Here is a 16,280-nt window from a genome sequence, read left to right as displayed (position 1 = left end):
CACAGAGCCATTGGGAGCCTGGGCTGGGTCCCTTCTTCCTCAGGAAAGAGAAGCCCCAAGACGCATTTGAAGGTGGGAGCAGCAGCCTACATCTGCAACCCTGTCATTCTGGTGGCTGAGGCAGGAGGATGTCATCAAGATCAAGACCAGCCTGAGTTGTACGGTGAGACACTATTTAACCAAAAACCAAAAGGACTGGGAACTGAGTTGTAGATGCTAATAAAGAGTTGTAGGAAGCCACAGTGGTGGTGCTTGCTTGTGAACTCAACATTTGGGAGGCTGAGGCAGATTATCAGTCTCTCTCTCTCTCTCTCTCTCTCTCTCTCTCTCTCTCTCTCTCTCTCTCTCCTCTCTCCCTCTCTCTTTCTTTTTTGTTTTTGTTTTTTTTTTAGGTTTTCAAGACAGGGTTTCTCTGTCTAGCCTTGGCTCTCCTGGACTTGCTTTTGTAGACCAGGCTGGCCTTGAACTCATAGTGATCCACCTGCCTCTGCCTCCCGAGTGCTGGGATTAAAGGCATGCACCACCACGCCTGGCTCTTCTTTTTTGTTTTTAAAGACAAGATTTTTCTATGCCATGGAACTCACTCTGTAGACCAGGCTAGCCTCACTTGTAGATCTGCCTGCCTCTGGAGCACTAGGATTAAAGACATGTGCCACCACACTCAGCTCCTTGGAAATCAATATTTCTTCTTCTTCTGTTTTTTTTTTAAAGATTTATTTATTTTATGTATATGAGTACACTGTCTTCATGCACACCAGAAGAGGGCACTAGATGGTATTACAGATGGTTGTGAGCCACCATGTAGTTTCTGAGAGTTGAACTTAGGACCTCCAGAAGAACAGTCAGTGCTCTTAACCACTGAGCCATCTCTCCAGCTCCTTTTTTTTGTTTTTCAATACAGGGTCTCTCTGTGTTAGCCCTTGCTGTCCTGGACTCGCTTTGTAGGCCAGGCTGGCCTTGAACTCACAGTAATCCACCTGCCTCTGCCTCCCGAGTGCTGGGATTAAAGGCATGTGCCACCACACTCGGCTTGGAAAATCAATGTCTTTCTTTATTTCTCTTCTTTTTTCTTTTTCTTTCTCTCTTTTCTTTTTTTTTCAAGACAGGGTTTCTCTATGTAGCCTTGACTATTCTGGACTTACTTTGTAGAACAGGCTGGCCTCGAACTCACAGCAATCTGCCTGCCTCTGCGTCTGGAGTACTGGGATTAGAGGCATGCACCACAAAACCTGGCTCGGAAAATCAGTATTTCAAAGCCAGCCTACATAGTGATTTCTAGGCCAGTCTGGGCTACCTGAGACTTTATCTGAAAAACAAATCAACACACACACACACACACACACACACACACACACACACACACACACACAAAACAACACTGGAACAATGTTTAAGAGTGCTCTTCTTTCTGGATGGGCCAAAGCTGGTCAGGCGCAGGACCCTAGGACCATCTCCTCTGTGTTCCAGGAGGCAGTGGCACTAGCCACTCTCCTAAACCCCCAATAACAAAACTTCTTCATCTCTTGTGGGAATTCTCACAGAAGGAAACCCCCAAACAATAATCTGGGCCCTTGAGTATTTTCACTCTTTGGCCCCCTGCTGTACTGCTGTTCTTCAGTCTGTGTGGGATTTTATTTCCTTCTTGGATAAAATACTACGAACCTGGAAATATGGGGCCCAACCACCTACCCAACCACCGTTTACAGGCCCCATGCAGGAGTCACGATTTGTTTTTAAAGTTTTACAGTGTTTTTGGCATAGTGCCCATACCACAAAAGTTGTTTAAAAATGTTTATGACTCAGCAACAGACAGCCAAGGCAATGGGACCTGTGCATCCTTTCTGGTCAGGCTTTGCTGAGGTCTGAAGAACACTGTACATGCCTCCAGGCTCTGTGGATTTGTCCTAATTAAGGCGAAGAAAGAAGAGAGACATAAACAAGAATTCCAGGATTGCTTATCCTAAGGATGCTCAGGGCAGATCACAAGCCAGCTAGCAAAAGCTTCCTGCTTAGGGGGATGCCCCATGGCAGCCATCAGGGTGAGTGGCACTTGGCAGAGGGAAGAAGAGAGAAGCTCACCTTTAGAAGGTGGGGATAGGAGTGGAAGTCTTTGAGGGAGCTTGCTGAGTCCCAGGCAGTGGAGGAGCAGGAAGGACATTCCTCTCAGAGGCAGGGCAGCATCCTGAGACTGACGGACAAGACACCCCGGCGTGCCACAGCACGAGGAGAAGGAGCCGTGCTCAAATCTGTGAGTTTCAGGAGGTGCCACTGCAGCGTTTCGGATCTCAGACACAGTGAGTTGGCAGCGGCTGGGCTACGGCTGATTGGCAGCTGCTGTCTTGTGAGACTGAGTAGGATCACGGTAAATATGACTGTGATCGGGACTCCGGGCAACTGAAGAGGAGGGTATACCAGCTGCCTGTGTGTGCCACAGTCTCAGTTCCCAAAGGTTTGGGGGCTTCCATGGGTCCTGTGTTGAGGAGGAAGAAAGTAGTCGAAGCGGCTCCTGTTGGGCCTTTCAACACAAGAATGCCTGTATGCAGAGGCTGAGAAATGGAGAGTCAGACAAAGGCTGCCTGGAGGGGACCCCAAGGTGGGGGCCTGACAAGAATGCGAGTTTATAAAGGTGGTCTGCATCTTACTTTAGTCTCGGCCATGCTAACCGTGTCGATATAAAATTGAGCTACTCACACTACACGTTCTGGAAGATACTTCCAGTCTTAGAATCATTTGGGAATGGATTTTTCACCTGTCTTGGACTCTCATTCATTCCTTCAGGCAAAATCTATGCAGTTGGTTTTAGACTCCAACGCAGGCTGCGAGGGACACATCCAAGGATGCACTGTGGTGCCAGGCGGCAGAGCTCAACCGCATGAGCATGCTCTACAGCCTTTTCCTCCTTCCTGAAGCACGCTGCCGAAGAGCTCTCCACTTAATTAAGAAGCGAGTAACCATCCTCAGAGCGTATTAAGTGACAGTAGCTGGAGAGCTCGCAAGGGGAAAAAAAAGCCTAATACAAACAAGGGCCAGAAGTCCCCAGAGTCCTTGTCCTCACAAGGCAGCTCACTCAAAATGTCAAATATCGGAAATGAGCTGAAAACCTTGAAATTGCTGCAGGTGACATTTTCCAAACTGCCTCTTGCGGTGCTTCTTTTATGAAATAGATCATTACACTGTAATCCTAGTATTCAGGGGGTGGAGGCAGGAGCAACAGGAGTTCAATATCAGCCACCCATCCACCCATATACATGTATGTATGCATATATTATGTTATATATATATACCTTTATATATACATATGTAACCTTATATTATATAGCATATATAATAGATTGCCTTTCATTAGAATAGGTTACTTCTACAAAAGAATTGAGCAGAAAGGTCAAGGGTTTCCATGACCTTTCTCTCTCACTCTAGTTTCATTTCTATTGCTGTAACAAAATACAGTGACAAAAGGCGACCCAGGGCATAAAAGGGTCATTCTAGCTCACAGTGGCCAGTTACAGTTCGCCACTGAGAAAAAAAGCACAGTGGCAGGTGCTTGAAGCAGCCGGTCACAGCACATCTGTAGTCATGGGAAGAGAGAAATAAGCCGGGCGTGGTGGCACATGCTTGTGGTCCCAGACTTTGGGGAGGCAGAGGCAGGTGGATCGCTGTGGTTTCAAGGCCAGCCTGGTCTACAAAGCAAGTACAGGACAGCCAGGGCTACACAGAGAAAGCCTGTTGAGAGAAAGGTGGTTGGGGAGGGGGGAGGGAGAGGAGGGGAGAGGAGAGAAGGGGAGAGAGAAATAAATGCGTGTACACCCAGCACTCAGCTCATGATTTCAACTCTTACATAGTCCAGGAGCCAAGCTGAGAGTGGTATTGCCCGTGATGCTCTGGGTCCTCCCACCTCAATTAACACAAACAATTAAACAGAAGTACTGGAAAATGAACTCCATTTCCATCCCTTAGGAGAGACTTAAACTACATCTAGGCGACTTGGGTCCTTGGGTAGTGGAGCTCTCTGTCCTGCACAAAGGCCTGGGCTCTATGTCATCAGTCCCCAGCCCTGCCTTACTCACTGCACCCAGGGATGTATGGGTCTTTGCAATCGTGTGACCCATAGTTTCCCGGTAACTCAAAGGTGTCTGAAACCCATTAACTAAATACTGCAGTGTTAGCTGAAGGATCATGTTAATCCATACCATTTTGCATATGCATTAAATACACAGCATTGAGAAGCATCTACTTCTTTTTATGCACATGTATGTGTGTGTGTGTGTTCATGAGCATGTTTATGCATGCTTGTGTGTGTGTTTGTGTACATGTGTGTATTTATGTGGAGGCCAGAGGTTGACATCAAGTGTTTTTCTTAATCAGTTTCCTCTTCATATATTGAGGCACGGTCTCTCATTTGAGCCCAGAGCTCACAAGTTTGGTACTCTATTAGCTAGCCTGCGCAGGAGATCCCTGCCTCTGCCTTGCAAGTATTTGGTCTTCATAACCTGGGTGCTGGGAATCTGACCTCAGGTCCTAAGTCTACTTGCCTTTCCCACTGAGCCTGGCCCCTATTTCATCTATATTCGATATCTATATAATATTAAAAAATAAGATATATAATTGAGGAGTATACTTTTTTATATAAAACCCTTTGATATATATTTTATGATTTTAAAATAACAAATAACTCACTCCAATAAAACTAAATATTATTTTTCTCAAAAAATTTAATTGCAGAATTATTTACAGGAGGTGAATATTGGCAATACAGACATCAAACAAAAGAGGTGTTGTCATAGAAGATTCTGGACAGCAATGTTTCCATAGTCACCTAAAAGTGTAAATTAAAAAGAAAAAAAAACTCACAGAAGAAAACTTAAAAAAAGCAATCTTTTAAAAATGATTTAAACAATGACCATCATTCTGACAAAATTATTAATGAGAAGGAAGAAGTTGTGTTGGCAATGAGAAATACATTAGATAGGATACTGCATGCTGGGAAGTTGGATTTATCAAAAGAACCCCCCCCCCCAAAAAAAAAGCATGAGTAAGAGAATTAGATAAAATAGTTTAGTTCTGGTGACTGTAATTCTGTACAGGTTTGAATATTTGGCACTCTGTCAATCCTTGTCGTGGGTATTATTTTATATGTATAGTTATTTATATATATATTTATATACTTTTAACCTTTAACTAAATTGCTAGCTTCCTGTTCTGGCATTCCTTGAATCCCTATAGGAGGCATTAAACTCAGTCCTTAGGCCACACCTGGGCATTTTGGCACACCGAATGGAGGGGGGGGCGGAGAACGTGTCTCTACAGAAGGGTACCTGGCCAGAGGTAAGTGGCTTCCTGTTGGGAAATAAGTAGCCCGGTTCTCGCTGCTCATTAGGGGAGACCTTCCTGAATGCAGCAACCCAGCTAGAAATTCTTGTGGAGCCCTTTGAAGGTAACCAAGTTTCAGAGATGGCTGGAGTTGGGTGGTAGTGGAGAGCTGGGGGTTTATGGACAAGTGGCTTCCTAAGGTCCCACAATCAGCCTTGGCTTCCATCCTTGGCTCTGCAGACGTGCATCCAGCTCCCCCCATGGAGACCCCTGCTCAGATAAACACGTACATGAATCCTGCCATAGCTTTCTCCGAGATCATCATCTCTTTTGCACCACCGCACATGGGAGGTCTTGGAGCCCAAGTCTTTCAAATTCAGAATAAGCACCAATGATTTAAGAGTCTCCTAAAATCTAAGAAAATTGGGAGGTAAACCACTGTTACCTTGGTTTGTGTGTATACAAAAATCTCTTAAAAAGTAGCAGTTTTATAGGTAACTAATATGACCTCTGAAAAGGAGTCATCTGCCAGATGTTGAGACGGAAACAGGGTAAATTGGTAACATTGGATCAAAACGCCAGAGCTAGGACAGCACAACTCATAACGTGGTGGGGTGCGTTTCAGTGGGGTGAAGATGGGAAGGCTTCTTCTCAGGGTGTCTGTGTGCTCATCTCTGTAGTGGGCGGCGGGGGGGTGGGGGGTGGGGACGACGATGGCAAAGTGCGTGGGGCTAAGGATGGAGTCCACACCTCAGCAGTCCATACTGGTGCTCTTCACACACGCATCCCCCTGTTTCCCAGGCAGAGTTGTTCTTTCCTCACTTTACCACAGAGATAACATCTGTTCAGTCCATCCAGGAGGGAGCCGAGCTGACAAGATGGTTTAAAAAAAAAAAAAAGTCGCCCAATTCTTGTTGGTGTTGCTGATTATTGTTTGTGGAAGAGTATAGAAATTGAAGTCACAGCCAGCAGGAAAGAAAGTCCCTGGCTTCTGTGTTCCACTTCTGTGCCCCTCCGCATTCTTATTTTAACATCCTGCCTAGGCAGAACAGGACCCCAAAGTAAATGTCCCTTCTTCTTGTGCCCTGGCTGGCTCTGCCAGCTTCCTGCATAGAATGGAGCCACAGCACACGGAAGAGAGTCAGGGCACAAGTCCCAAACAACAGTACACACCCCCATATACCTCTAAGCTCAAGACGCCCGAGGCTGTATGTCACTGACCCTTACATTGTGTCTGCCTGTGAGGGAGGTAGGGAACAGTAACACTAATGCCACATCACCAGAAGAGAAAACAGGGACCCGCTCTAGTGAAGACTTGTTCCTAGCTGTTGCATGCATAAGCTCTGGTGGTCTGGCTGAGCCTCGGGGCTCCTGGCAGCTTCTCAGCGATATCTCAAATTTCCTGCACCCACGCTACGTAGAGGGCATCTAGCCTGACAGGGAAGTTCACGGCCTTCAGTTTGCCACATGTTCCCACGCATCACAGTAAACACAATGGACAACAAGGGCACAGGGACGGCTTCGGCTGATGTGGTGTGTTCATGGCATGCAGTGATGGGAAATGCGGTGGTGCAAAGGTCACTGCTCCCCACCGTAGCGGAGGCCACTGCTAATCAGAGGCCACTATATTCTTGACCTCTGAAGCCTGCAGTTTCCTTGCTTTAGAACCCCAGGTTTGATCCAAACCTACTTAGAAGTATAAATAATGAGTGGGTAGACATGAGGAACTCCTCAGACCTTCCAGTAAATGGAGTTTGAAAACTATAAAAAACAACAGCGGTAGCCAGACATGGTGGCACATGCCTTTAATCCCAGCACTCAGGATCACTGTGAGTTTGAGGCCAGCCTGGTCTACAAAATGAGTCCAGGACAGTCAAGGCTACACAGAGAAATTCTGTCTCGAGAAAGGAAAAAAGAAAAACCAACCAACAACCAACAACCAACCAACCAACCAAACAAAACCAACAGCGGTAACCATGAAGGTTAAGAATGTGAAGATGCCCACGGCTGGAGAGGAAAGTGACTGGGCGAATGAGTGCACATGAAAACATGTGACTTGGGAAAGTATGTCTGTGCTCCGTGCTTCGAGGCTGCAGCTGCTGGGCTGAGCATGGGGCTTAGACGTCTTCTTGTGTGCATTATTGCTCCAGACTGGCCGTTTCCTTCAAGGTAGCAGGTCCTCAGGGGATTGCTGCCATCTTTCTTCCACCCGAGGGAGTTCCTCTGTCAACAACAGGCACAGTCCAGCCGATCTGTCAGCTCAAGTCTCCCTGACACACGACTTGTCAGCTTCTGTCCATGTAGATATCCTGGAGCCGTGGTGGAGAACCCTGAGCGACGGATGCTGCGGGGTGTGGGGGGGGTGGACAGCTGAAACCTGACCTGTGTGCCCCTCAAAGGGTGACTGCCTCCCGGCTTTTCAGAGACACAGGAAGGCTGGCTCAAACCTGATGATCCCACAATCAGTTGCGAAGTCCAGTTGTGTCACTCTTTCATGCCAGCCCATCTCTGCTGCCGAAAGTTTTGGGCCAAGGCTGAGAGTGTTGGGGCACATCTGCAATCCCAGCACCCAGAAGAAAGAGACAGGACAACTGCAAAATTGGGGCTAGCCTGTACTATACACAGTGAGACTCTGTCTTAAAAAAAAAAAAGTTTGGCCCAAACTAGACAGCCGTGTCTAAGGCAGGGAGTTCTATGATTGCTACAGGTGCTTGGGCCATGTGTCTACAAGGTCTTGGTTTTTCCAGAGAAATCTCATCCTGGGGTCCTAGGGTTGGGGTGTGTAGTGAACACACAGAGGCATCAGCTTTATGTTAGGGTGGTAAAAAAACAGTGCATGCTTGATATGCTAACAAAAGGCAGAAAACAAGATGGGGTGAACTGGGACAGACACCCCAAGGATCAGGATCCATCCTATGTGCTGTGTTACTTCTTGCGTTATTTTAATCATAACTGGGGCATTTCCATAAAGGCTGGCTGAAAGACTGCCTCTCCTTTGCAGCTTAACATCTTGTGTACATTTTTTGAGGCAGTCTTAGATATAATTTGTATTTTTTTTCCCCTAAGGATTTACTTCCTATTGAATAGCTGAAGCCTTACGGTGTGGTTTGAAGTTAAAAGTGTGAGCATTTCCTTTTCAACAACAAGGTGATTTCCAGGTGCTGAACGAGTTGGCTCCTTTCTAGACCATTCCTAGACTGACATTAAAGACATGGAAACAATCAATTCTGGTGACAGTCATCTTCACAACAATCACAACAGGAGCAAGTCGAGATGCTCAGGAAAGTACACAAAGATGCTCTTGTTCCTCAGTTACATTCTCTGTGGTCCTGCTCGCCAGCTGTGCTTGCATTCTTGCTGTTCTCCACAGCTCAGCGCTGCAAAGCCCACCTCAGCCTAATGCTGTGAGGCGGGGGTTGGCGGGGATTCTGAAGTAATGATGCTCAAGACTTTCCAGTGGTTGGTGGCATCTCTAGGATCACAGGTGTGCTGTTACAGGTGACATGCTATAGCCACGTCTTTGTGTCAGCTTTTCAAAGGAGAACTCCACACCACAAACCTCCTGAAAGGGACTGAGATTAAGGAGCTACAGGGAAGAGCAGTCATACATGACCAGTGCTGTTTGTCTTTGCTTGGACGATGCAGTGTAAACATGGCTTATCTTCGTGTTCCACAACAGAGCGTCACCCGCGTGAGAAATGAAGGTATTGCACGTATGAGGGGTGCGGACAGCTAACACTCCATTAGAACTAGCAGCAGGGGTTCGTTCGGCCATTAAATAATCTTTGGAACTTAGTGAATCAGATGGGGCACATTTTTCACATCAAAGAGGGGCCACCATGCAACTCGGGGAAGAAAGATTTGCTCAGCTTGGGATGTTTAGGCCAAGACTTTGGGTAACATCAGATGAAAAAAAAAATGAATAAAGGCAACATAATTAACCAAAATCTAGTGGATACTTTGTTCAAGTTGGGGTCCATAGAATTTTGGGTTTAAGACAAATTATGATTGTCTAATGTTACAGTTTGCTTCTAGGCATGTTGTATATGTTTAAGGAAATGATTAAAAATAAAAGTCTGCCAGATGTCCTCGTGGGTGTGGTCAGGAGGGTATTTGCATTTTGCATTTCCTTCGGCTATGGGGCATACAGTAGTTCTGCTTACCTCTAGTTATTTCTAAATTGTTCCTCTAGGATACATTGCTTTCAAAGTCTGAGATACCAGTGTTTACAACAGAGTTGTTTTTAACACAGAGGCATGGGTAGATGAGGAAGCATCACTATTGTACACTATTCAGGATTTATATATTTATTTAGGTAGAAAATGCTTTGAACACTCTGGGGAAATAGGGTTCAGTGATAGAAGAATATTTTGGGGATTTTTTTTGCATTTTTTTTAAAGGATATACATTCGTATGATTTTTGCTTCCAAATATATTTTAAGGCTGTTTGGTAAAATATATACCAGATACAAGGCTCAATTTATAGGGTTTTTGCTATTACAGGGAGTTCTTAACTACTCAGCTTTAAAAAAGTAAAACTTTGAGGCTTGACATGCTGTAACATCAACCGTGCCCCCCCATGCGTAGTGGAATGTAGAGGATGAGGATGAGGCCGGTGTAGTCTTAGCAACGCCCGGCTGCAAGGCTGCCTCGCTGGGTACCCACGCAGCAGCAGCAGCAGCGACCAGCGATACAGCCAGGCTGCAGGGGAAGGCCCCAGGGACGGTTTAAAGTGCGAGTCACAGGGAGAACACAAAGTGGTACAGGGCTGTCGAAAGCTTTCCGCCTATGGCTAAGCACATGGTGCTCCTTAAAGCAGTAAGAGGGAAGACCTGGGATGGCTGGGACCCTGCCTGTGCTTGAAGGGCTCTGAGATCGGGGGTGGGGGGATGGGGGGATGCCGTGGGAATCTCATCATTTCTCCTGGCATCTGGACTTTCGCCCAGAAGTCCAGTTACACTGAGATCTTAGCGTGTAAATATCATCTACACAAAACGTGTTCATCAGAGACAACCTTTTCCCCCTCGGCACCTTCAGAGTCCACGACTACTGATTACCTTTCTTAAATTCCACAGCTGGAAATCACCATGCATGATCTTGTTTTTTTTTTTTCCCCCTTATCATGTCTAACACAGGCAAGAAATATATTCTTAACTTCAGCAGTACTGCATAGGACAAAAGAATTCTGGAAAAATACAAGTATAAACTAACTTTTCTTCTTTACCATTTCAACTGATATACTTAGCACTCACATTCATATTTCTTATATGGTTTACAACATCACAACTGTCATCTCAAACAAGCAAACTCCTTTAAAGGTACCCTGGAAAGTCAAGTGATAGCAGTTTGAGAACATATATAACATATATAAAAAGTACATGTAGTTTAAGCAGTGAGGTTTAAAGAAAATTCTATGTGTAATGTTTTAAGTTACCAAGGAATAAAAATACCATGACCATTTCTTAGTTTTTTTTTTCCTCTTCGTATTCTCTGGGCTCCTGCCAGCCTTTTCCATGGGTCCCTCTTTGAGAGGAATGTTCAGCTTAGCTTTGAATGTGAACATTCTATGCTAGTTATTTTTTTTGGGGGGGAGGGAGGTGTGTGGTTCAGCCTTGTCATTTCCTTTTGGAGAACCACACTGTGGGGACCTTGCAGAGACCCCTTTCTGTCATCACAAATATCAACCAAGGAGCTGAGTGCTTCCTGTGGTGGCCGGACTGGTGAGGACAGCAAGGACACGGGGCAGCTCGGCTGGGGACAGTAACTCAGGCGATAGGGAACAGGTTTGTCTATCGTTCCTGCCCTCCGAGTTGTAGCACCTTCCACTTGGATGTCTAATGCCTCTCGGGAGTGGGGAGATGCACCCGTTTGTAGTGACCTCTAGTTATCGCACAATTTATAAAAATATAAATAACAAAGTGAAAGCTAGGGTCCATCTCAAGAGGTCACTTGGTGGCCCTCTGCGAACAGGGAGGTAAGTTAGGGCTCACCAAGCCCTGTTCCTCAGGGCTGACGTCCTTCAGAGTCATGAGCTCAGCAAACTAGGGATCAGAGCGTCCACTGGCGACAGTGCGGAGAACACAGCAAGGGTGAATCCGGTGGAGGGCGAGACAAAAACTACCAGGTAGGCAATAAACTGTACAAGCATTTTGTGAAAAAGAACAAAACCAGGCGCGCGTGTCCACCTCTGGTCCTCAGAGCCGCGTCTGGGCCTCAGGGATGTAGATCTCGATGCTATCTGCCCTCTCCGTCGCAGAGTTCTGGCGGAAGGAGGCGGCTCTCTTGGCTGCCATGAGCCGGCGCCGGGCTTCCTGGCGCTGTCTGTCTGGCAGGTCCAGGGACTTTTCCCTCGTGATGGGGAATTTCCCCTTGGGGGGCTTCTTTGGTATTGGAGGGGGGATCTTCCTTTCTTCCTGAAAAGCATCATAAAGTCAGAGGAGGTCAGGGAAGGTCATGGGGAGGTCACGGAGGTCAGTGGTAGGATGGATGAAGACCAATCAAGGGAGGAAGTCTGGGGAAGGTGGGGGCTGGGGGCACTTCAGGGGGAACATCTGGAAAGAGAGGTCAGGGGAAGGTTATGGGGAGGGGGGAGTGGAAGGAGGGTGGTGGAGAGGGGAGAGCTCATGATAAGATGTGGGGGTCATACAGAGTCATGAGGAGTTCAAGAGAAAGTGGCGCAGAGGACAGGAGACCACCCAAAGTGCTGAGTCCTGAAACCCTGGTCCATGTAAGTTCCCTTTGACTTCCTGCCCACACTGATGCCCAATGGGGCAGCTTCATCTTACAGCATTCACCTTTCTAGATTTGTAATTTTTAGTGTAGGCTGCGGAGTTTGGGGCATCTCAGCACAGCTATCCTCCTAGCTCTGGCATACTAAAGTTCTCCCACGCCCTCACTCTTACCAAAGCATTGTCCTACCAAAGTATTAGCAGTATGTTGAGGGAGTGTGGAAGTAGCCACGTGATGTTTGTGTAGCAGGATGCATGTTCATAAAAACTATCTTATGTGGACGGGGGCCCCAGGGATCCCTCAGCTAAAGTCAGTCATGAGCTTAAACCAACACTGACTTTACTGTAAGCACATACATAATTACATATATACATATGTAAGTATTTCCGTTAGCCTTGATTCTTGAATGATTCACATCCAAAATACATGCATCTCCAGAGAAATAACTTGGACAAATTGATATATGTACAATGCAGAAGGCTTGCAGACTGTTTCCTGGAGGGCTGTACACTAGGGTAGTATCCCCAAAGGCAAGTCTGGACCTAGCCCAGATACTGGCAGAATCCCTCCTATGCAAAGAGCTCTCACCTGAGTCTTGGCACTTAAGCTATTTTTGGTACAGGAAGGAGGGCGATGTGTGCCCCTGCCCACAGTGGCCCCTGATGCTGGAAAAAGTGAGAAGTTGTCTTGGTTGTCTGAAATTTGGGCCAGGAGCCATGGCTCTCACCCCTGACTTCCTGCTGTGACTCTTCATCTTCTTAGAAACGCAACAACTACATGGAACACACAGCTAGCTTGGTGAGAAACGACCATTCCCTGTGAGCTCCCTTTGGAAGGTGCCTCAGAGCCCACAGGCTGCAGCCGAGGGGCAAGGGAGCGATAAGGACCCTGCAGTGCTCAGAACTCTGTCTCCAGAAGCACCTAGAAGGGCCAGGCTTTTGTTTAAGGTGTGAAGTTGCTGCTCGGCACTCTTCCCTGGGGTGAGTGTCCTGAGCAAGAACACACTTCACAGGAGCTTGGTCCGTGTGGGCTTCTTCCTGCTCTCGGTCCCACGGGAATGCGAACTTCAGGGGTAGCTGCCTGCAACCACAGTTCCACGCGTCCACCACCTTCTCCTCCCGTCAAAATCATAGGTAGTGTGGACTTGCCTCCCGTTACCTGCTAGGAGGACTTTGCTCACTGTCCATGGCCACCTGAGGAGGCTCTTGGCTTTATACCTCACTGTCCTGGAGGAAGTCCAGACGGTCAGTGCCCTCACCAGCTTACACATTAAACAGTACTGCCCCCAAGCTTTCATTAGTCCACTTTTACCGTAACTTTATTTCACTTAATTCTGAGACAGGGTCTCACTATTTATTCTACGCTGGCCTCAAACTTACAATCCTCCTTTTCAAGTTTTGGGAACCCAGGCATATACTACCACATCTAACTGGAAATTAAACTAAAAGAAACATGTTCACACGTATGTGCGTGGGTGTGCAAATGCCACAGTGCACTTGCGGAGGTCAGAGGACAACTTGCATGGGTTAGATCTCCCACCATGTAGATCAGCCTCAGAGCTTCAAGCTTGGTGGCCAACATCTGTACCCACTGGGCCATCTAACTGGCCCCTCTAGCTGTAACTCAATTTAATGGACTATATCTGTCTAGAAAATTCAGGCCATGATAGCTCTCCAGGGAGCTTGTAAGCTGATGCATGTATTGCTGACTTGGACCGTCTTCTGGTGCTCTCCTGAGATGATGTCATCAGGAAGCAGAGAGCCAACATTCAGATTTAATGCAAACGTTCACCTATTTAAGGACGAAGCTCCATAGGAAGATCACATCCTCAGCCCCCATCAAAAAGGTTTAAATGCGGTCTGGTCCTTAGTTCCCAACGTGTACCAAGAAGGAATATTTGAATAGAAGATTGTCATCTTAGCCAGACCTAAGATCTTCCCTGTGGGAGATCATCTAAATACAATCCAAACAGAAGTTGGATGAAAATGAGTCAGGATTTATCCCCGGAGGAAACTAGATTATAGACGTAAGGATCTTTATTGGTGTCTCAGAGATGTCTGTGTACTGGAGACATAGCAAGACACCCACTGCTGTTCACATACCCAGGTCTGCAATCCTGCCCATTTGTGTGTGTGTGTGTGTGTGTGTGTGTGTGTGTGTGTGTGTGTGTGTGTGTGTTTGCAACACACGCACGCACGTACTTGCTGATCTTGTATCAATAACGAAAGGTGGAGAAATCAGCTCTCATCTGGCACTGGAGCAGGTTCCTGAAGCCCACAAGAACACACTTCACACCAGCACACCACATGACATCATACCTTTCTTTCGGGTGACTCTATGATTTTCCAGTCATTGAGTTTCAGCTGGTGCAGTTCGTCAAACTTCATGCTGACATCCTCCACAGACAGCTGCAGCATATCCCAGTAGCCAGCTAGATCCTGTGATGTCGGTCTTGGCATGGCGCTGGGGTCCTGCGGACACATGGGGGGGGTTGGCTTCCAGGGGCTGCTCTTTCTTATGTATGTCACTGGGGGACTCAGACCAGGAGGAGCTCCACCCATTTGAAACAAGGCAGGAGACTCTCCAAGACCCCACTGAAGTTAACCTTAGCTCAGGCACATGCCAGCAGCTCAAAACCTATGCAGCTAGCATACCCTTTCAATGTTCAGCTTGAAAACCCCAGGGGCTAGGATGTAGCTCGGGTGGTAGAGTGCTTGTCTAGCATGTACAAACTCCCTGGGTTCGATCCTTCAAAGGGTTTGCAGCTCGTGGAAGCAGCAGAGCCACATGACTTACACAGAAGGGGCAGGCCACACGGTGGTGAGGCCACTAGGATGCAGCCATTTCTTTTATTGTGCTCATTTCGATGGGCCCTAGCTCTAGGCCCGAGGATCAAGTATGACTTCAAAAGGTAATGTGAACTTCCTCTTGAAGAAACAGAGGACTCAAGGACACCCACCCCCTACTTAACTTAGCCTGCTCAAGGGGTGCCACCCCGCCACCCACAGGCAGCTCCGGGGCTTGTCCTTAGTCTAAGAAGCACCTTACTTCTGCACAGTGTATCGTCCAATTGGTTCTCGCTCTGACAACCCAGTGCCAATTCTGTGTGTTGTTCCCTCTATTCAGTGTGATGTTGGCTTATCTTTTATTTAGCTGTACACAGATATTCGTTTGAATGTGCTTACACCGTTCAACTTTCATCAGCAGTTCGAGTTGAACATTGCTTGGTTCACAGTTTCTTTAGCTTGAGTTGATGCTCACATGGAAACTATATCTGATAGGCACCATTGCGTTTTCAAGGGCACCCAAATGACAGCCCATGTCACCAGGGAGGGTCACAGGGTAGAAGGTGAACTCACATACTGTAGTTAGGATTGAGAGCTGGGCTCTGCTGTTTGAGCCTATTCTTACAGCGAGCCACTAGAGGGCGACTTCTGTCCACACTTCCATCCACACTGAAGCTGCCTCTGGCACTGTGGGCTTCAAGACACATGGCTTTCTGTCTTGTTATGTTTGAGTGTGGGAGGGAGGGATAGCTACACTGTAGCTACATCACAAACTGCCCACATCTGCCTGAAACTTCAAGATACCTTGAAGGAGCTCTGGCTTTCCCAAGGGTCCTGTTATAGACTTAAAAGATTGGCAAACTACCCTACAATATCTACTATTAGCAGTGTCCCCAGCAACCATGAACCACAGCTTTGAGAAGAAATATCATTTTCTGTGTCCTGCTTGTGTCCCCCGTTCCCCAACAAGGGCCTCAGAGGTCCCAAAGAAAAGCCAAAAGAAAAGAAAATAGGCAACCATGTTTCTGAATTTGCAGGGCACGGAAGATGGCAGGGTGGATCATTTCAAGGCTGTGTCAGCTGCATCTGGTGCACAAGAGTGAGCATTTCATAGGCTCAAGGGTGCACTATGATCTGACCCGAGACGCCTCGGCGGCCATCTGGCCACCGTGACTACAGCTAGCCAGCACATAGCGTTCCTTATGATCAAACCAGTCTTGCAAAGGTAGAATGCAGAGGAAGGCAGTGCTACACCATAATAGGCAAACATTTATCCAGCTCCATCTTCCAAGGTTGCAGGCCTTCCAGATCACCCTTTAAATGTCGACAGGGCTTCATGCCAAAGGCGCCATGTTGTAATACTAAAACCTCATGATGAAGTTTAATAGGCTAGCAGGAAAATGTTAGAGAAAACATTATCCTTAATGACCTAATGAAGGGCCTGGATCTGCAGCTCCA

At 47.0% G+C, this 16,280-nt stretch overlaps 1 protein-coding gene across 5 annotated transcripts in view; it reads right to left on the bottom strand.

Moving 5' to 3' along the window:
* Nucleotides 1-4,700: 4,700 nt before the first annotated feature.
* The window catches only part of DLGAP2 (DLG associated protein 2), a 704,261-nt gene continuing 692,681 nt past the window's right edge, over nt 4,701-16,280 (bottom strand). For all 5 annotated transcript variants that reach the window (XM_084758843.1, XM_084758842.1, XM_084758846.1 and 2 more), the window contains 2 exons: nt 14,355-14,507; nt 4,701-11,720 (listed from right to left, as the gene is read on the bottom strand). In XM_084758843.1, coding sequence (XP_084614969.1) covers nt 11,502-11,720; nt 14,355-14,507 — 372 coding nt within the window. In that variant the 3' untranslated portion in view covers nt 4,701-11,501. The remainder of the gene's footprint in view (nt 11,721-14,354; nt 14,508-16,280) is intronic.

The sequence above is a fragment of the Acomys minous genome (assembly GCF_964271855.1).
Source record: "Acomys minous genome assembly, chromosome: 15".
NCBI classification, from domain to species: domain Eukaryota; kingdom Metazoa; phylum Chordata; class Mammalia; order Rodentia; family Muridae; genus Acomys; species Acomys minous.
Note: the sequence above shows the minus strand (reverse complement) of the source record. Positions and strands in the feature narration are given on the sequence as shown.